At 40.3% G+C, this 25,435-nt stretch overlaps 1 protein-coding gene across 1 annotated transcript in view; it reads left to right on the top strand.

Moving 5' to 3' along the window:
* The window catches only part of PLCXD3 (phosphatidylinositol specific phospholipase C X domain containing 3), an 88,649-nt gene extending 68,983 nt beyond the window's left edge, over positions 1–19,666 (top strand). Inside the window, exon 3 of the mRNA XM_005508031.3 lies at positions 13,212–19,666. Within this exon, the coding sequence (XP_005508088.3) occupies positions 13,212–13,368 (157 nt within the window). The 3' untranslated portion in view covers positions 13,369–19,666. The remainder of the gene's footprint in view (positions 1–13,211) is intronic.
* Positions 19,667–25,435: the final 5,769 nt, after the last annotated feature.

Here is a 25,435-nt window from a genome sequence, read left to right as displayed (position 1 = left end):
TTGAACTTGATTTGATAGGAAAGGCTAACATTTTGTGCTTACTTTCTAATTTAGTTTCGGGACAGATGTGTTTAATACCCCAATGGGTGCCTGGTACTGAAGTACTCAGCCTTTACTTGTCCCTCAGTGTCACTGTTGATCAAGTGACAGTCTGCAAACAACATCATACTTTTTCTCTCATTCCCAGTGTATCTTTTAATTTTGCTTATGATTATCGGAAATTACAGTTTTGTCCACTAGCTATAGGGTGAATACCACTGGTGAAGCAAAGTAGTGGTATTATTAAAAAAAATAATTCAAGTGTGTGCATGGTAATAAACACTGCAGATTATAGTGTTCTTCAGGGAGACACTATAGTCTAGGTCATATTGTGGCACATTTCCAGGACCTTTACTTTTTTGCAGGCAAGATGAGTCAGAACTTGTTTTTAATTTTTCTCTAAGAAAGTTCAGCCTCATTATTTTGGCCAACAGTGAAATGGTTCAACTGCCCTTTTTAAAATGTAAATGATTTGACATCAAGGCAGACAGCATGATGGTAGGTGTGGTTTGGAGTCAGGGACTTGGGACCATGCGATGTGGAAGAGTCTGACTCAGCTTTAAGGCTGATCTGAATTTTGCCGTAAGTCATGTTATGTTGCTGTTGATTGCATCATCTAGACATTTTGAGACTGCTGGCTGTAAGACCGAGTTAAAAGAAAAGATGACTGCTAGCATTTGATTACAAAATCTGCCAGTAATTTCTGTTAAAAAGGATGGCTCAAAGGTCAGCAGAAATAGCTACCAGAGTGAAACAAGCAGATTTTATTCTTTCCAGTGGATTCCTTTGAACAGTGCAGTAAGTAGACTGTGCCACTGCTACCTTAATGATAGACCCTTGTGAGCTGGTGAAAAATAACTGTATTAATCCTGCCTATCTTCATGTTAAGTTCTGCCATATTCAGTGTGGAGCTTGGAAGTTATTTATTCATCCAGTGTTCAATTGTCAGAATTACTCTTGGAGCCTTCTTTGTGATATTTCTAAGTGAATACATTCAAGCAGAGAGGAGAGTGATCTGCGTAATTCTGTAGCAGAATTGCTGAGGGACTGGCAGGAGCATTGCACACATCAAAGCAAACCTATGAAGACAGTGGTTTAGAATGGAGATCAGCAAACATAATGCTCTTATCTACAAATGGCAGGGGAATGGTCTAAGGCCCCATAAGCTTTCAGGGGGTGAGACTGAAAAGCTTAACTGGAAAGAAGTGATGAATAAAGATACAGAGTTTAATGGTTAGTAGGACAAACACTAATGAGGTTTCGCTAAAGGTGGATGGCGTTGAACAATCTTCATTTGTTCTTGTAACTAATTCAATGGAAATTTTACAGGAAAATTTAAGGATTTCAGTCGTGCAGGTGGTAAAGTGTTAACTAGGATATTTTAAACCAAAATGGAATTTGGGAATTGAAAATGAAGGTGAGACTGGTTGGAAGAACCAGACTGAAGAGAAGGTAATGGTAGCATTCCTCAAAGAGCCTGATCATCTTTAATAGTTCCATAGCGGACCTTATATTTGGCCGTAGGAGACTGCTGGTGGAGTTTGCTGATAACACAAAGTAAGAGGATGCCATCATAAAAGAGGAAAGCTGAGTGGTAATACACAATGAGAACTGGATGCCTGCAGTATTTAGAAATGAGCTGGAATTCAGTGGTATAAAAGGCAAGCTTGTAATGATGAGAGCATTCTCTGCTAAGGTGAGACCTCATCAGCTGGGAAAGCCAGGCAAGGCAGATGCTGGATATCACCCATGGCTGGCTAAAGCTGAGCCATTCGTGGAAAGGACTTGGGAAACAGAGCAGTGTCTGGTGGTGATATTACTGCCCAATGTGTGAATAGGGTATCTTTTTGGATATCCTGTGGAATTCTGACCATCCTTGTTCTGGGAAGTAGATTAAAATTGAAACATATGCAGGGAGTGAGTACTAACTAGGATAATCATGGAATGAATCACTGAAGACATTGAGAGAGCTTGTCTTGTTTATCCTAGCACAATGAAGCCTGAGAGGCTATGTGATTACTGTCAATAAATATCACAGGCTAATAAACACTAGGGAGGGAAAAGAACAGTTTAGGATAAAGGCCAGTGTTGTCACAAGAGCAACAGTTATACACTGACTAAATACATTTAGGCTGGAAGTGAGAAAAGGGTTTCTTGCCATCAGTGAAGTTTTCTAACAGTCTTACAGCTGGAAAAGCAGGAGTGTGAAAGCCAGTTGCTTTTAAGAATAGCTCTATCAGCTTTTGAAAAAAGGAACAGAGATCCTTTGTTGGCAGATTTCTCCCAGATCTCCTTCTGCAGCAGGACAGCATGCCTGCTAGCCTGCCTTTTCAGAGGCAGCTGTGCATAGTCTTGTCCATGCCAGTTCCCTTGCCACTGGAGATGGGAGGACAGGACCACATGGTGTAGTGTTCCCCCAGGCTGCATGTAGTACCACTGGCAGCAGTCTGGTCTCAAGGCACGTGAGAAGCCACCACCCAGGGATGAGGAAGCAGGTGCCTTTGTAGTAGTTGCTCGTAGCCCCTCAGGTTATTGAGGAGCCAGAGATGTCTATGTTAGCTGGACAAATCCTCCTGACATGGGACCACCTTGGCAGGAAGATAGCCTGGTGAACTTGTCTCCAGGCTGTAGCCAGAACAAATATTTCTCTGCTGTGAAACAGCACTGGTTATTCCATAGTACCTCCTGAGTACTATATTTGGCATAATTATAGTTGGTATAATACAGGGTTTATCACACGAATGCTTAGGCTTTTTAATACTGGGTTGTGAGGAAAACAAGTGGAAGCTCAGGGAAGGCCGCTCCTAGTAAATGATTCGCAGCAATGCCCAGGTGGCTATTTAGGAGGATATTGCCTCTGGGATCCAGCTGATTAACAAAGCTGGTTTAGCTGTGTGAGGCCAGAGCTAGAAGCCAGAAAATATATGAAGGATAATCAACAGCTTAGTCTCCCTCTCTGGTGAGATGAAGCAGTTGTTGTGGAGGGTTGTGTGACGACCCTGGACTCCCACAGCCTGCGATCCAGCTGCCAGGCTGGGATGTTGGGGGGCAAAACCCCGGGTGGCAATGACAGCAGCACTACAATAGGGATCCTCACTGTTGGGTATCTCTGATACAGACCTTGCAAGGGAAATTGCAAAACTAGCTTGGCACATAGAGGCTCGGTGGAGAAAGAGGTGAGGGTGTTCAGTCCATGCAAAAAGGCAGTTGCTAATATAATCAAAAGAAATGACAACAGGAGGCAGAAGATGTGATGCCTCAGATGGATAGAGTTACAGCAGAAAGGAATTTTGGTGCTAAACAGAAATTTGCTGGAAAAATACGTTTGTGAACACCGTTGATACTCTTTGTGAAATTGGCTCAAATGTGATGACTAACTGTATTTGAGGAAAATATGTAAGAAAACATTTCATCTTGATATTTTCTAACTTAATGTTTTAGAAATATTGAAGTGACAGTTTTAAACTAACTTTATTTTAAAGTGACACCTGATAGAAAATTATTTAAATTTTTGAAGAAAAAATAAGAAAAGAATGCTTAAATGGCTATGTTGATCACTAACTAGACATTTAATTTTTTTAAGTAACTGGAAAACTGTATGTTCCAGTACAGTTTTGTCCCACACCATCTCATTTCCTGACTTGTTCTAGTCACAACATCATTCAAATCTGAACTGTAATTATGCCCAATTTCTATTACTTGGATGTGCAGCCTGAAGCTCTTACTATATTCTCAGCTTCTTTTTGTTGTCCAGATAGCAGCAGTGAGTGCTGAAAAATGACTATTTCCCTGTACCTTTTTTCAAAGGCAATTATTTTTGTCACAATTTTCCATTTAACCTTTGTTAGGTGAATTGTTGCATTGTAATCTACTTGATGATGTTTCGCAAATGAAGCAGATTTCTACCTTCTCTGAAGAATCATAAAGTGTTAAATTCCTAGGAATGCTGATCTCTTTACTGTGACTTTCTCTGATTCGTGTATGGCTATTTTCCTTGCATTTTTCAATGTTATATATTCAATATTAATTATTCTGAAGTAGAATATGCTAAGCAAGGTACTATGGCAAACAGCCACATGCAGTTTTATTTACTTTGGTTGTCCGTTCTCTACCACTGCAGACTCTGACTTTATCTCTCCACTTAATGCAACAAAACAATTAGAACCACTTAGAGCTATTTGTCTGAAAGAAACTGGAAATTGCTTTGCTCTGTATTCTGTAGCAAGGGATCCAAATATAGGTGAATTTTTGTTTGATTTCAAAGCATCTGCAGGAAGAAAACATTAATTTTGCAGGCTATGGTATTAGACTAAAAAAAAAAAAAATCCATATTTTACCTATTTGGGCAATTCAGATTTATTATGGTATATATTTCAGTGGAAACTGTGCAACAATGTGTGAAATTCTGTCACAGGTTATACAGTGGAGTGGTAGTACTGTCAGCCAGAAGTTTCTTAGATTAACTCTTCCTTCCGTGTAGCTGCTCTGCTTTCCCTGATAGTGATACATACCTTTCTACTAACTTTTGTAGTTACACAAAATGTTGTGGTTTGGTTTTGTTTGTTTGTGGTGTGGTGCTTTTTGGGTTTTTTGTTTGTTTGCTTGCTTGGTTGGTTGGTTGTTTTTCCTGCAGAATCATTATGCTAATTCATCTGTGTTCCAAGGTTCTGGGCAGGGCTAACACTGGTAAAAATCACTTGTTGTTTGCTCTGATAAACCCTATTTCATTGTTTTCCACACTAAATTTCAGAGTATTTCCTCAATGCACAACCTGTTGTTTTTTTTTCTTTTTGTTGTTATTTTGTTTGTTTGTTTGTTGGTTGGTTGGTTTTGTTTTTGTTTGTTTGGGTTGTTGTTTTATAATTAATTGGCTTTTAAGCTCTTTTCTTTCTCACATCATTCAAATGTTACATGCTTAAGAATCTGAGTTTTGTAATAAGAAGCTGAGCCATCAGCAGCAAGTGAAACTGTGACCTGTGGGGAGTAGCTGGGCAGCACTGTACCTGGAGTCCTCTACCAAGTTCCTCAGCAGAAGAACTCTTTGAAAGGTCCCACATGGTGGCCACACATAGTGGCAACCCTTGGAGAAAACAATGCCCTTGGCCAAGTTTGGTGGAGGAAACCTTGGCAGTGAATGATCTGGTACTGGCTACAATACACACCTGAACAAAGCAGTTCCTGCTCTGCAGCCAACTCTAACACCTGTTTTGAATTGTTTTAATCCAGTGATTCAAGTGTAATGAGTGTATGAAAAACGGTGCTGGTGGGGGGCGGGCAGTGCAGTCCCATAGATATTCCTTCAACTGGTGACTGATATTTTCTTACGGAAAGCAGAGATTTTCATTGTTTCACTGGCAGTGGAATAAATTGCTCTTCCTCTTTCCAAAGTCCATGCTTACTGTCATATCTGCAAATATATTGGCATTTCTTGAACAGTCAGATTTCTCTCTGTAACTGGGACCAGGAAAAATTGTCTCAAGCAGGTAAACATATGCAGGCACCTATGTAAATGGGTGTTCAGGCTTATCTCTGTTCAGGCCACAAAAGTTTGAACGGAATAATGTCTGAACATCACTCGGATCTCTCCTTAAGTTCTCATAGCTTAAGAGTTGCAACACTGTTATGAAAATGGGATATGTTTCTCCCCAGATGATCTGCAAAGAGATAACTGATTAAAAGAGCAGGTGATAAACTTGTCTAACTTAATCTACTGGATCGCTGAAAAAAAGCCAGGCTTTGAACACAGGCATCCTCCTGGCAGGCAGTGGTTTTCCTGTTAATCCATGGACTGCCATGTATGTGTCCGTACTGGTGTAACTACATGTGTTACAAGGCCTTCTTCAGTCATATGTAAAAGCTAAATGCCTCACTTTGTGTAGTAGCTAGTCAAGCTTTTAGCTCTGGCATTTCACACTTAAACTTCCTGCTGTGTTGACCAAGACAGTAGCCAGAATAGTAGAGTTGCCTCCTTAATACAATATTTTATAATACAAGCCCCACTGCGTCCTTTCCCATCAGTATGCATTCCTTGTGCTGTTAGTTAATGCTCTAGGTGCAATGGCTAAAACCACCAAAATCAGGGAAAAAAATTGAATGTTGAATATCAATCACCTCCAGAACTATCATGTAATACTATTAAATATTCCATTGTGGTTTGTTTGTAGAAGCATAGAAGTGTAGGTTCAATAAATTCAGCTGAAATGTTCTTTGAAGGGAGGGCAGGAAAGGCCCTTTTGAGCTCATTTCTGTCCCCCCCACCCCTTAAAAACAAACCCCAGAAAGCCAACAATAGCTCAATTGGAGAGTGAAGACATCTGGCCTGTGGTGACTCCACAGAGTACAGTGCTATGATCAATTACATTAAAATATTCATCTGACCCCAGCACAGTAGTCTGTGTTACCTGATTAGATGTGTTTCCAAACTGTATAAAGCTATTGAAGAAGACTGAATTGTAGATAAGCATTTCAGAAGAATAAATGCAGGCCTGTTGGATGTTAATATAGTTAGTTCTTGCAATGTGATGGCTTGTGGGCAGTGTAACATACATTTGGTATCTGGGGAAAGGAATTCTCACCTGTGTGCCTTCAAGATTATTAATAAAAGAAATTTCCCCAGTGTCGCCCAAATTTTTCTGGTTCTAGTCAGTCTGGCCTTTGTAGTGCCAATTTTATGATGACACTGCTGCTGCCTACCATGGATCTGAGGGGTAAGGAAGTGAATCTAAGGAATTACTTCTCAGCCTGTCCCTGACGAGCTCATGTAAACCTTTGTGTTTCACCTCATTTGTTCCCTGGCTGTGCCAATTCATAATTTTGTGAGGCCCTGGTGTAAATTTAATCTCATCAATGAACTGCGGCCATTTGGGACAGAAGGGGAGCAAAAATGGATTATTTGTTTCTGTTAATCCAGACCATTTCCATGTGCTGCTTTTAATTTTGTCCCCACAGGTCTATTAGCACAATTGAGAGAATAGTAAATTTTTATCAGTGGGCAGAAATAAATGTCTGACACATAAAAGAGGAGGACCTTTCGAATTAGTTTTGCCAGAGAAGAGAATTATGGTAGAATGGCAGACTATGAATTAGTACCTAAGTTTCATATTCTGCAGAGAAGACTATTTACTGATGAACAATAAACCTTCAGTGGAAGCAGGCTGAGGACTTGGTAAACAATCTTGAGTAGCACACCTTAATGCCATTATTTTAGGTAGCATCTATTCATGGGTACTTCAGTTTAAGTGAATGAGAATGTATAAGGATATTTATGTAGGGATACTGTGAATATAGAGGAGGGTTGTGACATATCCATCACTAGAGGCTTGTAACAACCGATTATATTGAACATTTGCCACGAGTGGTTTGTATAGTTGATCTTTGTGTAGCTGATTTTGCCCAGGATGACCTGGATGAACTTGAACAACTTTTCAAGGTCCTTCCCAGTCATGATTTTTATGATTCAGTGACACATGAGACATCCACTGCTCCCACTGGAGCGATGAATTCTCAGCATCCTTGAAAAACCAAAGTCAGCATATGCTGAATTACAGCTCCAGAATTAATCAGCATTCTTGCAAACATGGGTAAAATCGGTTGTAGGGTGGGAGGGAAGTTAAAGAGTATAGGGATTCAGGTTCAGGCTTGTGTAAGTCCATCCTCCTGCAGAGGAATGCAGTTTTTCTTTAACAGTAACACCCATTTGCAGAAGGTTGCAGGGAAGTACACTGTGTGCCTTGCTGGAGAGGGAAGAAAAGCCAAATGTCACTTTGCCCTGAGCAAGTGGACCTGTTCTTGCCGGTGTTACTGATAATGGGCACATAATGCTCGACGGCATTGCACTGTGTCAATGAGACTAGTTTCTCACTCTGGATTAGGTTGTACTGGCTCCCGGCTCTCCAGAAGAAAACTTGTTCTCTGCCTTTAGTGATCAAACTCTCATTAAACAGTGAACAGTCCTTTTGTTTTTTTGTGTTTATGAAGCTGCTTTTCTTCCTCCTTTCCTTTGAAAGCTCTGCAGAGAGGAACGGCTGTTTCTCCACGGGAGGTCCTGTCTTGGAGCACTGCTGTCATTAGTCTTCTGTCACATTGTGAGGATTTGATGACTCAGGCATAAAAAAAAATACCAACCACCCTTCTTTCTGAACTAAAATAGCCTAAGAGCAAATTTTTTAAAGCAAATTTTAATGCAATTAGTTAGGTCATATTTTCTTTCAGAAAGACCATAATGGGACTCGTAGTTTTGCTACTTGAACTGAAGCTACTTAAATGTTTAATTATTATTTTTTAAACAAAATTCAATACAATTAGAGTGCACTTAAGGTCTTTGTTAGATTAAAAACAAATCTTAAATATGCTGTACTTTTGAAAAGGGCTATGCATGTTTTGTAGTTTAGGGCAGTGTTTCTCAGCTAAGTTCTTGAATGCATTGGAAAAGCATTACTGAAAGAAGTGAAAAGCTTAAAAAGAAATCTGTGCACATTTCTGTTAATATGAGCAAACAAACAGACCAGGGAAAATAGAGGTAATAAAACAACTGTCAAAGCTGAGCTTAGATTTTACTGGACTGTAAATTAAAATCACTGTAGCAATGCTATATGAGAAGGTACACAGCTCCTCAACAAAAAAAGGCTGGAAAAAGTTATACAGGGCATGTTTGCATGTTTGATATAAGCCATCCTGATACCTAAGCTGTGCTCAAATGATTAATACCCCTACTGACCTAGTGAGGTAACACCTAGAGATAAAAGCTTTGGTCTCAGAAGAAGTATAGCCAAATAAAATATATATGCATGATGATGCATTGCACAGCATAGGTAGGTCCCTACCGTCCAGATCTCCTCTGCTGTCCCCCTTCTCATGCAGATGTTTTCATGGGTCTGAGAGCCCCCAGGAGGCTGCTTGGCATCAGGGGTGGTGGGCTGGATCTGGCCCCTGATGCCCAGGTGCAGTGGTGGTGGGTTGGGGCTGGTCCACAGTCCTTCCCAAAAGGTCCTTCTACGTGGTGTCTGGTCACATCATTTTGCTCCACCTGTTCTCTTGCTCTCCTGTGAGTGAGGGGCAGCAGTCTGGTACACCATAGTTCCCAGGCAGTGATAATAAATGATATATTGTCTATATTACCCCAGGACAAAAAATTTTTCACCAAGTTTACTGATTCCAATACATAGTCAGGCCCAGGTAATACACTGTTCACCTCCTTCACCACCAATCAAGGTCTCCAGTTCTGTGTCCTCCTCCCTACCCTGCTCTTGCGACTAGCTAGACCTCCCCTCCTGCCAGGAACATGGAAGAAGGAGTTGACTTCAGGTGCTGGTTTGTGGGGCAGTGCTTCACTGGCCTGGCAGTGTCAGATCAGGCCAGCCCTGCCTGACCCAGGTTGTTGGAGCTGCAGCAGGATGAAAACAGTGCCCCAGGTTGTGGGGCAAGAAGAGGAGACTCCTCTCTTTCTCCCCACATAGGTTTTGCTGACAAACACACCCTCTCCCCTCCTTGGCTGTAAGCTACGGCAGGCAGCACCCTTCTGGGTACGTGGATCAGCATTACTTAGTGGCTTCTGTAACCCTTAGGGAGTAGAAATGATTCCTTCTCAGAACTGGGGTTGCGGCTGTGAGGTCTGGGCTGCACAGCTGTGGGATAGAGCTGACTTCAGTGAGTTTTAAAGGGCTGAGAGTATTCTGCATCTGTCAGCTTTTCCAGCTGCCTGCCTCTTCATTTGTAGTGCATCAACGTAAGACTTTTCCTCTTGTATGCCCTTCAGAACATTTATTCATGGCACTGAAACCTCACAGCCCATTTCTGAGGCCAGCAGGACTCCTGCTCAACTCATGCAGCTTTCACTGCATCATTTACAGTGGAGGCAGCTGAGGCACAGTAGGGCTGGAAGACTTGAGTTTGCCCTCAGGAGATCTAGAGCCTGTCCTGCGCGCAATTTTAATAATGGCATTACTGTCATTGTTGTCAGCATGACACTTTTATTAGGAAAACTCATTACAGTAGCAAAATGGAGCCGTGGAGGTAGTTGCAGTATGACTACACCACAGTAGTTAGTGGTGTAACAGCAGAGATTACTTACCTTGAGTATCTACACATGCGGCTCATACTTACTTGGCTGAGCTGTCCTCAGCCCTTACAGAGCTGGGATCTGAATCATTGGTGCCAGAGCTCCAGTGAGACCCTTAAGCACAGACATTAACATCTTCCACAGGAGAGCCAGGACCTGCTAACACAGGGGCAGTGATGCTATTGAGGGTTGCAAGCTGAGAGGCTGGCACATACTCATGTGCAAAATAATTTCTTATCAACATTGCAATAATATCTATGAAGACCATGGTATGTACTGGGTTTCTGTGAGCACAGTCATGTAGGTGGCTGCCACACAGCATGGTTTGTGTTCCTCTGACTAAAACCCTTAATGAGAACAATTACTAGTTTGAGGCATGCGGTGACTGGAAATTACAAGGAAGGGTGAACAAGGTTTGTGCTGCTATCACAAAGGCACCCTGAGGAATGTTAAAGCAGGCTTATTCTAATAATTATTGTGGGGTATTTGTACTAAAACTGAGCAACATAGTTTCTTACAGCCATTGAGGTGATCTACTTTCAGGATGGCACTATGGGAAGAAAATTATCTCTATGGATTTTTTTTTTCTGTGAATTTTTATCATAAGCAGAGTTGCATAGCCTGGATCAAATATTAAATGTCAGTGGAATCTTATATTCAGGTTGTGTTTTGTTTTGTTTTGTGGGGTGGTGGTGTTTGTTTGTTTGTTGTTTGTTTTTGTTTCTTTGTTTTTTGGTTTTTGTGTGTTTGTTTTTCAGGATTGTGTTCTTTGTCTTTGCTGTGCAAATAAGCTTTTTGTTGGATAATCTGGTTCACTTTTTGACTCATTTTTGAATGCTCTCTTGTCTTCTGAAAAAAGGATTTCTGTGACTTTATCTAACAATTTGTGTATGAGCAAAGGGTTGTGAAACTGTGTCCTGTGTGAAATAGCAGTAAAATGTAAATAACCCAATTTAACTACCAAGTCTAACTGGAGATGAAATGGCAGGGCAAACTGGGTTCAAGATAGTCATGCCTCCTTTTGATTAGTGCTCTATCTGTTAAAAGGTGGCTTAGTAGGAAAAACCAGTGTTTCAGTCTATATGGCTAAATATATAGACAGAAAATTCTGTGAAGACACAATCACATCAGAACCAGCTTCAGAACAAAGAAAGGACACCAAAAGAAGTTAATTATGCCTCAAGGGGTAGTAAAATATCAAGGGTATCAACTTATGCAGAAGGAGAGAAGAAAAAATGTGTGTCTGCCTGCAATCCATCAGTTCACCTTTAAACTTGAAAATCTGAGTTTAAATAGGATGATATGAAAGACAAAGGCAACATGCTGCCATCTTAGAAGTCCAGCCTTGTGTCTTTGTCCAGTGTTCAGCAATATCTCTTGCATGTGAAGATGCAGTAGCGTTTTCAACTGCTCTGAGCTGCCTTTTATCACATTGGTAGTCCCTGCTGTTCTGCTGGGATCTGTGCTCATTCTATTTGCTTGTAGAGGTTTTCAAACAGTCGAGGCATTGACTGATATTTAACACCTGACCTGTGCCTGTTACAGTTCCACGGAGCACAACTTTTCACAATTACATAAACCTAAATCTAAAGATGCTGGCAGAGCTCTTATGTGGCAGAGTGCTTAAGCTTAGTTTTATGAGCTGGTGTGCCTACCTACGTGTGTTTCAGTCATCTTGAATCAATCAGTGAAATAAATGTGTTGCTGGCATTAAGCATGGATCTTACAGTGGATTTAAGCATATTTTCCTGAAGCAAAACCTCAGTGTTGTGCATCCTCCTGTATAATCTTAGAGGGAGCTAATTATAACTGCTTGGTTTCTTTCTGTACTAAATTGTTTTTTCAAATTACTGATTCTGGTGGCTACTGACAAGCACAATCTGTGTCTCCTAATAGATCTGTTTTCTTTAGATCTGTTTCCCTAAAGCTTTTGGGAGCAGATTTAAGTTCAGCATGTTCAGCTTGATTTAAATCACTGTCACATCAACAATTTACATGTACCCTGCCTCTGTGAAGGAGGCTGTTCAACATGCTGGCTGAGGGGGAATCACAGATTTATAGATTTTTAGAGCAAAAGGAGAACACAACATTCATCTAAACTGACTGTAGCCCTGCCCAGTCTGTAGGTTCTTCTATTTAACTCAGCATCTTGAGGTTGACCAAGAGTGTATTTTTGAATGTCATCTAGGCTTGATTTAAGGACTCCCAAGTGCTGCAGAGTTTGTCAGAGTCATTGGGAGTTTGTTTCAATGGTCAATTACCCTTACTCTGAAAAACACCCTTTCTCTGAAAAATCTGTACCTTATTTTTTGGAACTCCCTTAACTTTTGTCTTCGAAAACCAGATCTTGCTGCTTGACTTCCTAAGTAGGACTGGGGAGCTCTTCATTTTCCCATAGATATTTCTTGTGATAATTAGTTTATATTTTCATGGTGTCAAAAAAAATGGTTTATACTCACAAACTGAGTTAGGCAGACATCTTCTACACCCCAGTATTCCTATGCTAAAGGTCTGATATAGTAAAAATACGCCATCTCAGAAAAGAGTCAATATGATTGTGGTGCTTTTTGTTTCAGTTACTAACCATTGATTTGTGATTAAATATAATTCAGGGCTGGAATATTAGTACTGGGAAAGAAAGGGTATTCAGTATATGCTATACTTGTAGGAATAATGTTTGCTCCGGTGTCCCCCAGAATATTATTTTCAGTATTTCCTTGAATGTGTCAAACATGCTTTGCAAATTACTTGAGTTCTCTGTTACTTCTTTCTCTGTAAACAATTTCCATGGAGTCATATGGCTGGCTGACGCTGAAAAGATATCTGATCCACACCCTTGCCCCTAGACAAGATCAATATTTACTGTGAGCCCATAGGATCTTCCTTTCATTCTTCTCTACTGAGAAGCTGAAATGCAATTAACATATTATCTCCACAGAGAATGAAAATTATCCAAAGAAGGGTTTTCAGAAAGCCTGAGCAGTAACCTGTGTCCTTTCTCACATGGTTCCCTTAGAAACAAGTAAGATCAATGAGAGTAACTGTTGGTAAACCCTGCCTTGATGCATTTGTCTTGCTGCTTTATAAGTAATTATTGTTCCTGTCTTCCCCTTAGGGCACTTCCTGCAATGATGCAATGGGTCCGAACTCAGAAACCAGGAGAAAGTGGTGTGAATATTATCACTGCAGATTTTGTAGAACTTGGTGACTTTATCAGCACAGTCATAAAGCTCAACTATGCGCTGGATGAAGGTGAAGATGACACTACTTGATAGTACTATAATGTGTGTTGTTGTGATATTTAGAATAAAAAAAAATATATTGCATTTTAAAAGAATTATCTTGTAAAACACTGATCTTCCTATAACACGCTGAGGTGTTTAGGGCTTTAGTGGGTGGGTGTAGGGGAAATGTTTTAATCAATTATGATCATTTTTTAAATTTGTGTTTCATGTGAAGAGCAAAACTAAACATGTTTACAGTGTTTGATAAAAGAAGGCCATTTACATGTTTTCTGCGAGTTGCCAAATGCAATTCATATGTCTTCTGTGGTTATGAACTTGCTAAGAAATTCACTGCTTTCAGAGCAATGGGATGTATATTGTCCTCTGCCTGCCTACAGCAGGATTCCCAATGGTCTGAGCATTACACTGGTAGACTGAGGACGATATATCTGGCCCAAAACTTTTAAGCCACTAAACTTCATCTGTTAGGTGGCTTAAGTGATCGCATTTATCAGTGAGCTACAGGTTGAAATGCTTTCGTGAAGTAAATCCAGTCATGCTTCTAACACACACATAATCAGTGGACAGTCAACATGATGTATTACATAGCTTGCACAGAGCAGACTGAAGCTTGTTTGCTTTTCATTCTCAGAATGGGGTTTTCCAGTGTCTTTGCCCCAGGTCAAGTCAGTGGATATGTGGTGCTGGCCTAATTCTGTACTAGGAACTGCCAGTGCATATATTTCCCTGGTTCTAGCAGGAACAAAGTTAGGCCAGCCTGGAGCATGACTTCCCCCTGAAATTAATCTTCTGTAAGAGCCTGATCCAACGTCCACTGAATTTAATAGGAAAATTTCCTGTATTTAGCATGGCATAGGATCAGTAAATTGTGTGTACTGTAAGGTGGGCAGGATTTTGTCCCATAGTGGAAGCCTGCCTTCTGCAAGACTAAAACTGCTCTTAAAAAAAATAGATGCAGTCTAAGCTTCTCTTTAAGGCAGCTATGAACACAATGTTTCTCTGCTGATTGCAAGAAAATCAGTGCCAGTTCCATCAGTGAAAAATTGCTGTACTAAAGAGTGTAGTAGAGCAATTTCTAGCTAATAACAATACAGTTCTTAAATTGTTTGTGGGATATAATACTGCAGAACACAAGGCTGGAAATCTACTGAATGGCACTGTGCTAGCAGCAGAACCACTGATCATCCTACTTTTAATGAAACATATGTAAAACTCAAATACATGGAAAACTTAGTGATTTATAAAATGATAACGTTGCCACTGTATGACACCTAACTGGATTCAATGTAATCAATCATATCTACTGGGCACATTAATGCACTGGCACACAACTTTGGAAAGCAAAATATTTCATTTGTGCAGAATAATAGATGCTATAATGTCCTACAATACTGCAGGCTCTAGGGGATAAGACTATGTTAATTTTCCATTGATATGACTAGAACCTTCGGTTGAGTGAGGAGAATGGCATCATATGGTCCTTTTCTATTTTCTGTCAGAGGATAAGGAATAACATCTACCATCAGAGTTTAGAACAACAAAAATTATTTTATCAAACAGGTAAGTTACAGGGGATTGTAGGGTTTTCGTTGTTCTTAGTTTAAGAAGTGGAATAAAATGAACACTTTCTGCTATTTTGTACTGAGAGGGTGCCTTGGAAAAAGTGTGTGTGTGTACTATAAACACACATTTAAGTGTATATGTAGTTTAATTACACATTTAAGTGTATGTATATGATACAAAGACATCCATGCACACTTGCATAATGATATTTGGGTTTCTGGACTGGTCTGTTAGAAATTTGGTTGAAAAAATCTGTGCAGGTGTTATGAAGTTATGATGGGTCCTCCAGTAGCAGTTTTTGTCTGTATAGGTTAGGACTGTAAGATTCATCCCCACTGAAATCTGTGATCGAAGCCAGTTAGGTATTTTACAGCGCTAAAAGTTTACCCAAACTGTCCTCAAAATTTACCAAGAGTCACAGCCACTCTTTGCCTTGAAAAAGTGGTAGGACTCTAGTGCTTTCACCCATGACTAAGCCAGATACTGGATGGGTTGATGCACTTTGTTTCCCATTTGCACAGGCAACAAAATTCATGTAACATTGACATAAAATGAAATGTGAGCATATGGGATGTTTTTAACCCACCCTGTGTGGGTGTCCCATAAACATTAAAATGTTTGCTTATTAATTGGTGATGTGGTGTGAAATGTTATTTTATTTCTTCTGTTGAGCTGGATTTGTTTGCTTCCCGATTCTCTCTGTCATCCTTCAGCTACTTAAAATGGTCAAAAGAGTTAACCTATGTTTTTAATATAGCAAACTAGTCCGAGTACTTGGGTAGGAAAAAAAAATATTTTTAATTTTTTTTTTTTTTAAATTCTGATTGAGATTCTGTTGAATCTGAGAGCATCAACAACACCAAGGTCCTCCTGGGACCACTTGCTCAAACACACAGCAGACACACCGAGCTTTTTACTTACACAGAGATGTACTCAAAGCAAATGTTCTCTTGTATTTAAGAAAAGTGTATCTGTGTGTGCCTGTACATATGAATAAGTATAAAGCTATCTTGAGCTTGTTAGCATTGTTACGAAATGTTTGCTTAGTGTCAGTTTTATTCTAATTGTCATTTGGGTGCTGGAAAATAAAATCAAAGCAAAAAACAAAAAAATCCTCTGACAAGAAGGGTAATAGACAAATCAAATAGTTTCTCCATTAATGGGGGAAAAAAAAAAAAAAAGAAAAAAACAACAACTCAGCAAGACGTTAAATTTTGGTCAGAAAAATTATGTTTTTGTTTAGCTGTTGATCTCCTTTCTGTTGAAGAAGCACAGCACTTTATGTTAGGGACAGGTAAACAAACTTGCCTTAATTACTAAAACAAAAAAAAAGAGTGTATGGGGACATACTATCCATGCTTTTCTGGCGATTTCATCTGGAGGCCCCAAGACTTTAAGTACTGATAGGGGTGCACTCCCTGTTGATATTGTTTGGGGGATCTCACCAGAAAAGAACAAGCCAGAAAGGACTATGCAGCACAACTGGACCATTTGAGAACCCAGTTTTGCCACCCATATGCAGCTAAAACTCTCTTTGATTTCAACCAGAAATATGCCTGTGGGATTGGGTCAGGTGAGTTGTTCTGACCTGATTAGTTTGGGATGTTTCTACACATGTATTATAAATAATCTTGCATGGGAGGTTAGATGACTGTAGTCAGCCCATCAGAGGAAAAATACCTGTCTACACTGTTGATCTTCATAAGCATTATTTATTCAAACTGTCAAGCCAATTTTTTTTCTTCCTGTGCTCATTTTCTACCTCGCTATGTTCATTGTATACTCATCAAGTAGTGTAGTTTTCTAAAGTTTTTCACTTGATACTCCATCCATTCTTCTCACTCATATTCGAAAAATTGTGACTGTGCTGTACAACACATGCAGCATCTCAGCTGGTGTAAACCTGCCTGGCTCCATTTTTCAGTTTACACAAGCTGAGATCAATTTGTTCGGTACTGAGTCAAACTGCAGCGATTTGGGCCAAATAGCAGCTGGTCCCATGGTCTGATTCCTGTTTTGTGTGGAGAGGTGTAAGACAGAGTCAGATCACAGGAGCCTAGTTTGAAAATCAGTGGGTTGTTTGCATTCCTTAGCTGTTGGTACATTACTGGTTTTGTAGGTCCTGCTATTTCAAGCCATTCTTTTAAACATACACGTGTGTGTGTATATATATATATGTACGTATATGCATACATGTGTGAGAGGGAATGTATGATCCTGTATGCCGGGCTAAGTCTTTCTGTCATACTGATACAAATCTAGACCATTTCTGCTAACTTCAAAGTAGTTACTAAGCCTTTACCTGGGGATGTGAGGGAGCAGATAGTCACTGTGTAGTACGTATATGCTGTGTTGAAAAGGAAATTTAAAATTGTGGAGCTAAGCTCCACAATATCAAAAAAAGTGGAATGCCCTGAAAACACAGCTCTGTTTTTGCTGAATATAGTATATGGAGCACTAGGTATTAGCAACTAAGTAGGGTATATGGTGATTCCAAGAGGTCAGTTAACACCATTTTAATCTTCTAAACTCCTTTTCAGTGAAGTAAAAGCTAATAGTGTATATGATGTATTTGCCATATCTCAGTGGTAGCTTATGTGTTACATACAATGTTCTTCAGATTTGTATATGTTTAATCAATAATGGTGTTAAAATATGCTGTATAGTATGTGCAATGTATTGATTACAAGTATGTTGGAGTTCAGTGATCTATTTAGTTTTTACTGTGCTGCTGTTTTGTGGGTATGTGTGTGTGTGTGAGTATGGATTGTCTACAATGTACAAGGAAATAATAATCCTAAAGGAAAAGGGCAGTTATGTAACCTGCCTTAATGCATTCACATAGTACTGTTTAAATCCCGTAATTATCAGTTCTGATTTCAAACGTTACTGAGGATTGTCCATAGGGCTGACTTCCTCCCTTTTCAGCACTAAGGAGTTAAACTTGAAGTTACTTAGAGCTCACATATTGGTAAATAAAGAATAGGGTGTTTGCCTGATGGACTGCCTTGATTGTACAAGGATGCAAAGACATGGTTTCCAGTGTGATACAGATCAAATCACTTCTGTGTACACACAGCTTCTGCTGATGCAAGCGGGAATCGTGATCATGTAACTGAATGGCCTAAAATTAATCTTCTGGGATACAATCATGATAGGAGTGTAGCAATCCCCTGGCTTTGGGGAAGTGCCTGGATGCTATGCAATAATGCTCATGTCCTATGCTGGAACTTATTAATAGCTGTAAATTTACAGGAAGAGCTTTGAATTCTACTGCAGTCTAGGTTAGGCTGTAAAAATCCTTATGTAAAAATGAGAAACGTTAGAGGCTGAGCAGCCTGGCCTGGCCTGCCCATTGACATCATTCTGCTTTCAGGAGCTGTAGCAGCTTTAATTAAAAAAGCTATAATAATTTCCCCGTGGTTTGCAGGACCTAGTGCTTTATTTAGGAATCTCTACATTGCCCACAGATATCACCCCTCTACCATTCCTGCCCAGGGTCTAGCTCTCCTTCCATGTTTTCTGTCTGATTCGCCTCTGCCTGATGCCAAAGATAATTCTGAAAGACATACTGAACTCAGGAGGGTCTGCCTTGTGCCTGGCAGGTTTAACAGGAGTAGTCGGTGCTTGCCTGCCCAAGGGTATGTTTGGTGTGGGGTCAGCTTCAGTCAGACCCAGCTGAACAGTGATGGAGTAAAGGCAGAAGTCTGATTTTTGACCCTTTTCTGCTATCTTTGTCTAGTTAAAATGCAGCATCTTCCCACTCTTCTCTTTGGCATCTACTCATTGCTCTTTATCGTAACTCCTGCATACGCATCCCTTTAACTGCCAGCTGTGAGCAGCACTGCTCAAAGTGAGTGTCATTGGTTTGTCATCCTCAGTACACCATAGCAATCCACAAGTTCTTACAAGATGTTAAGTATGGGCTGAAAGATGGCAGTGTCCTACATGTGATGTCCTTGGATGGTTTATGTCCACACTCCAAGTTAGGTGCACATGTCCTCTTAGGTGAGCTTCACCTTGGCCAATGAGAATTCAGTTATAAACTTTCTCTCTCCAAATTAAAAACAGGTTGGATTATATGCCAATGAGCATCTCCTCAGATGGAGGTACACTTAGGCTTTTTTTTCTGCAGGGAGATGGCATGTACTAGTCTCTTCCCTCAGCTCTGGGTCCTACAAAAGTCAGTTTGTTTGGGAGAGATTCCTTGAGTAGCTGAAATCAGTTTTACTGTGAAGCTGGGATCCTTAAAGCAGAATCCTGGGTTTATGTGTAGTTATTATTGAAAATAAAAAAGACATGGTTTTAAAAAGAAAAAAAAAAAAGAAATATCTGGGCTTGCCAGGACAGTTGTCAAGTTTATGACTGCCTCAGTAATCAGTAACTTTAAGGTCATGTAGGTGATGATTAGGATATTATTGCCACACTGCCTCTTGATGCTGTTCAGGATCTCTGTACAGAAGCCTTATTATTCCCAATGAGCATTAATGCATTTGAATGACTTTTCTCCATTTTGGTGGTGAGGATGATTGGGTAATATTGAGACATGTGTTGTGCCCACAAAGGTTCACAGAGCTGCACCTTCTCTTTTTAGGATCTATTCAATGGTACTTTAATAAATGTTGTGTAAAAAATGCCTACAGTTCTGTATAGCAAATGTGAATTTTTATGACAAGAATGTGTATTTAATGTAATAAAAGAGTTATATAAAATCCAGTTCTTTGTATCCAGTGAAACATCTAATAAAGCTCTGGTACCTGTATTCATGTGTTATAGCTTCATTGCTGCATTCGAGACCTTACATGTAGGAGGCTTCTTAAACACAGTTTTGAGATATGGAATGTAGACGAAAGTTAGACCCAGGCTGTGCTGTTGTGTTATGGATGCATGTGGACTGCCCCATGGGGTCACCACAGCAAGATTACTGTTCCCACCTTTGAACTCCACAGGACGCTGTGATGTGTTTGTGCTGCCAGGGACACGGCAGGCTCTCGGGTGCCTCTTTCCCCCACAGCTCTCTCCAGCCCCAGTTTGCCTCAGGCACCAAAGCATATAACGCACGGTGCTGACCCTGCCATTGGTGGTATTTTGTAAGAAGGAGGGAGGTGGAAAGCAGGACTAGGCCTCTGAAATGCTGGCCTGTGCCATTGCTCCCCTGGGCCCTCTCAGGAGTGTTGTGTGCAGGTCACGTAGGCATGGTGAGGAGCACCCACCACTGATGCATACTCAGCTTTCCTGCAGGTACTGGTGGAGCACAGTAGCTGCTGCCTCAAGCCTGGCTCCGGGATGTGGCAGCCAGCAGATGAGTTTCCTCCATTATCTGCCTGGTTCTTCCTGTGGGGCTCGGGGACCAGCTCCTCAGAGGGGGATGCAGACAAGACCTGCGCCACGAGCCCTCTGCACCCAGGAGCACGGTCAGCAAGGCTGGGCTTTACAGCATCCTGCGATGCCATGTTAGAAGCTAAAAGCTTTCTGCATGGCAACAGCTGGGAGATTACAATCCACACTTTCTCTTTCTGGTGAAGCCAGAAGTGTTTTCCAGGACAGACCTTTTTTGCTCACCTCACCTACTGATTTACAGGCAAGCCCACCCCAAGTGCTCTGTTCCCACACTCTTCATGTCCCGTCACTGAGCCCACTTTGAAGTCGAGGGGCCAGGTGCAGGTTACCAGGGTTGCAGAAGAAGATGCCATGAAAGATGAGCAGTGCCAGTGTCTCCCTGTAGAAACCTGTGAATTTAATTTGCCTTCAGTGTAGAATGTCTCCCCTCCTACTCCTGCCCCGCAAGTACTGCCTTACCAACAGGAGGGTATGGGTTGCTCAGTACATGGAATGAATTTTCCTAATTGAAAAAGTGTTTCTTCTCTCTGTTGCGTTTTTGTTGTTGTTGTTTGGTTTGGTTTGGTTTGGTTTGATTTTTTCTAAACTGTTCCAATAGAAGAATCAACAGGCCAACTTTGCCCTGCTGTTACAATAGCTACTTTATTCCACATATGGGTTACCTCTGTCTTAACTAATGTAGTGGTCTGATGATACAAGAGCTGAGATGCTGATGCCATTAAGAAATCATACGTAATACTAGGTGTGACAAGTATTCAGTAAATGGTACTGATTCCAGAGAGTAACTGTGTACTAAGCCACTGTATTTGAGAGGAGGGCGGGAAAAAAAAAAAAGAGTTTAATGTGTTTTCATTGTGATGAGAAAGTTCAATCAAAATGCAACTATTCTCTTGGAAGGCCAATTTTAAATTGTTTTTATGGAAATAAGCAGTTTGTGGGCATGGGCAGAGTATAAATGATAAGTGGGACTTCCACATTTTTGGCCCAGTTTCTTGCTCCTTAGTGTCCTAGCTGCAGTTTCTGGAATTCTTCATTTATTTTTGTTTTTCGCCCAGCAACTGTGAAATTTCTGAGGAAAAAAATAATTTAATTGTAAATGTATACATTGAAATCAAAGTAACTTAAATGACTGATCTTAATGAGGTTTAAATCTTCAAGTACAAAACAGTGATTTAAATAATGAATTTTAGTCTTGTTTTCCCTTTCTTAAGTGTAGCCTTTTGTTGTCTAAAGACAAGTTAATCCTTACAGGTAACCATTAAGACCTGGTTTAGCAGCTTCGTGAGACAGCACATTACTATTGCTATGTCTTTGCTAAACAGTAGGGTAAGCTATACACATGGGTAAACAAATATCTGTTTTAACATACATTTGTGTTGATTGATATTTCACCATTTATTTTGTGAGGAAACAGAAAAAGGCATTTCTTATTTATGAAAAGATTTTTTTTGAGGTTTTTTTGTGCTTTTTCCTGAAGATTACTAGAGTGAATTAACATATATGAAATCAGCACTATGGCTAATAAAAGAACTCCCGTTAATAAAATGGACTTAAATATGTGGGATCCCAAAGAGAATCTATATGAATGCTGAAATCTATGGAAAGTCATTTACTAAATGAAAAAAGTTTTATCTAGATCTAAGGATTTGAGTAGGATTTTTAAAAAATTTTACAATTATCAGTATCTTCTTTTTTTAGGACCAAAAGGCCCAAAAAATGTCCATATACTTTTTCTTCATAGATGAGCAGTAAAGGGATGTCTTCCTGTCTTTTAAGTAATTTTTTTCAGCTTTGGAGAACCTAATGATTGAATTATAGAGAGGAAAGCTTATTGATTTTTGCTGCCAAGATCCCACATGCCAAAAAAGTCAGTCACTTCAGGAAACCTTATTCCTTGGTGCTTAGAGCTGGGGACCTCACTCGGCTTTTTATATTTGTTCATGCTTGAGTGTGAACTAAGTAGAAATTATTTTACAGTTAGAAAATTTAAGCTTTAACTTCTATCAGTTTCGATTAACAAAGCTTCCATCTCTCCTTTAAAATGATGGAAGTGATACCCGGTTTTCTTATAGTCATTAACAGCTAGCAAACTTGTGCAGAAAGGAGAGTAGCTAGAATAAAATTTGCAGCTCTTGGGAGAGCGGGAGAATTTCCCTCCTGTACTGGAGAGGAGTGTGGCGGGGGGTGGCACAAATGGCAGAAGGTCAGCTGGAAGGGACCCAAGCACAGGGATGAATTCACAGGGTGGCTCCAAACGGGATGTCCTGTGGGGCTGTTGGGGAGATTCAATAAGAAAGTGGGAAAACCTAAGAACAGGGGTCTTTGTTTACCTGAGGAGAATTACTGCCTCCGAAGGCATCAGATGGGAGGGAACTGGGTCTGTTGTTTCGTAAAATGCAACAGCAAGTGCCCTAGGTGTTTTGTTTCTCTGAGACATGAAGATGTAGACACACTGCCCAGTTGATCACACAGATTCAGGCCAGTTAATATGGCCTGAAAGACATATCTGAGCACCTTCACCTTTAAATAAGCATATTCCAGCCAGACCAAGACATGGAAATAGGAAAACATTCAGACTGAACAATGAGCAGCAAGCACAGAGGAGCTCACAGGGCTTCAGGAGTGCCATTGCTCCTTCACAGAATTCAAACTGAAAGGAAAAGAGCTTTAAAAAACTCCTGTGCTTGATTTATGTGATGCGTGTGTCCTTGCTCATTAATGCTGCATGATCTACACAGATATATTGTTTTCTTTGTTCCCATGCAGTTTGTCATCTGCATTAGCTATTGTCTGACCAAACCACCTCCTATTCCCCAAGTAGACATCATATTTCTGAAACTCAGAAACACCTTAAAATAGAACTTGAACAATTTGCAAGGAAGAATTGAAGGGCATGAACTAAGGCATATTTTAGATATGTCCAGTACCACATGGATGAAACAGCCAGTATAGATCTTACCTTGTAGTACAAAAGCCTATTATTAGCCAGTTGTCTAAGCCCTCTGGTTTTGCTTTTCTAGCAACTCAGAAAAGAATGTGAAACCCATCAGTCAGCTTGAATTCAAATCCAGGAGGAGGGTGCATTCTGTTACTGGGTGACCCCTGAATTAATTGGTTATTCTCATGAGTCCAAGCCTTGCCTGCCCCGGTGCAGATCCAGCCTGTGGACGCCCTGCTGTGGGTGAGAGTGCCAATGCCAGCCAGGGTTTAGTGCTTTCATCCATCTGTAGTGCTGTGCTCATCAACCTGACAGTCTTCTGAGCAGATGCACCAAAGGTCTTGCAAAAGTTTTTTGAGGGTTGTTTTCTTGATAACAAATAATTTTTTATTTCCCTGCAGTAATGGGAAGACTTTGGCCATGTTCATTAAAACACGTGGCACAAATACTGTGTGAACACCTTTTCCATTGTGTCATGTATCTGCTGCCCTACAAAAATCACCTCTACTCTTCCTGTAATTGTAACATTAAAAAATAGAAAGCATGAGAAGTTGGTAGAAATTAAGCATACTGGATGTACTATTGCATGCTCAAGTTTTGTAGCTCATATAGAGTCACTGCAAGTTCCCAAAGTGGGCAATGTGTTTTAATAATCCCATTGGCATTGGATTGTTTCCAGAATAAGTGCCTGATTCTGTATTTAACTGAAATTAGATATGCAGTTAGCAGTGAATACAGACAGTGAATGGCTGTAGCCTATTCTCCAGGCTATTGGGAAATGTGTGTTTGTCATCTGTTTACCTTTCAATCTTCTGACTGTTAGCATCAGCACTGTAAATAATGGAGCAACCAAATTAATTTGCTTTGGTGGTCAAAAAATAAAGTCACAGTAAGGATCATGGAAAACCAAACAGGAACAAATCAGAGCACATAGTTGTGGACTATGTTCATCCAAGCAGCATCTCCACCTCAAGTACTGAGTGCAGTTTGGTTACCCAGTGTTAAGGAGCACATGAGAAATCTGAAAAAGGCTCAGAATGGCAACAAGGGTGAGAAAAATTGCGGCTAACTTCCACCTTAGGAAAAAAACTAGGTCAGGACTCTTCAGATTGGAGAAGAGGCTGATACAAGGAGGTATGATAAATGGCTATGGGTGCATGGATGCATGGGTGCATGGAAAGAGTGGACTGCAGCCAGTGGCCCACAAGCTGGAGGCATCAGCTGAATCTTTCCGGAGGCATGTTCAGAGCACACAAATTAGAGGTTTTTCACCTACTATGTAGTTACATCAAGGAGCTCCTTGCTGAGGGATGTTGGTGTGGGTATTGGATGTTTTTACCAGCCCAAAGGGAGACTAGGCAAGTTCATAAAAAATTAATTTGTTGAGGGTTACTTAATACACAGGCAGTGAATTAATCTCAGAGAGTTCCTAAACTGCAAACAGCTGTGGCCTGGGAGGGTGCTTAGGAGCTGTTGTTTCATAACAAGAAGACAAGTTAAGACTTTCAACTGGTAAATAAAGTATAATCTTTCACACAAATCAAAATCTGATAACACTTGTCTAGTGATAAATAGGAAAAAAAGTTACTTCTTGTTCTACAGATGTGAAGGTAAACTCTGCTTGGATAGCTCATCCTTGACCACCCCACTGATTTGTTATCATAGGATCATGAAATAATTCAGGTTCATCTATTTCCATATTTAATCCTTCCTAATACTCTTGGCTTGACAGGTTTATCAGATGCCAAAAGCATTATCTTGGAGGAAAATATCTTGATATGTTTTTTTTTTTTTTCATCTATTTGATCTACATGTTTTCCTAAGACTGCCTGGCTATTCACCCAACATGCATTTGTGTAATAGGATTTTTGTGGGCTAAAGATTTGTGCATATAATTTACACCAGAGTGGAGATCCAGGAGTACTTCTTTAGCTGTAGTCACAGCTTGTCACAGGGTACCAAACCAACCTGCATACCTTGTCTCTATAGTCCAGTCTAACAAGCTGTTGTGTCTTCATGCTCAATGTTCAGCGAAATAAAGACCACAATAGCCTTTTCCAAATGAAAACCGAGCTTCCACATTGAACACTTTTGGATTATTAACTGCATAGTTATACAAATAGCTAATCCTACTCATGGACTTGCACAAAATTCAGTGTTCCAGTTAATCAAATATTTTAGAGATGCGTTTGTTGCCTGCTTGAATTACTGTTTTACTAAAGCTTGAATATGGCCAGATCAGGTGCTGTTCTG

Source organism: Columba livia, chromosome Z, assembly GCF_036013475.1.
Source record: "Columba livia isolate bColLiv1 breed racing homer chromosome Z, bColLiv1.pat.W.v2, whole genome shotgun sequence".
NCBI lineage: Eukaryota > Metazoa > Chordata > Aves > Columbiformes > Columbidae > Columba > Columba livia.
The sequence above is the reverse complement of the archived record's forward strand: the minus strand, read 5'-3'. Positions and strand labels throughout refer to the sequence as shown.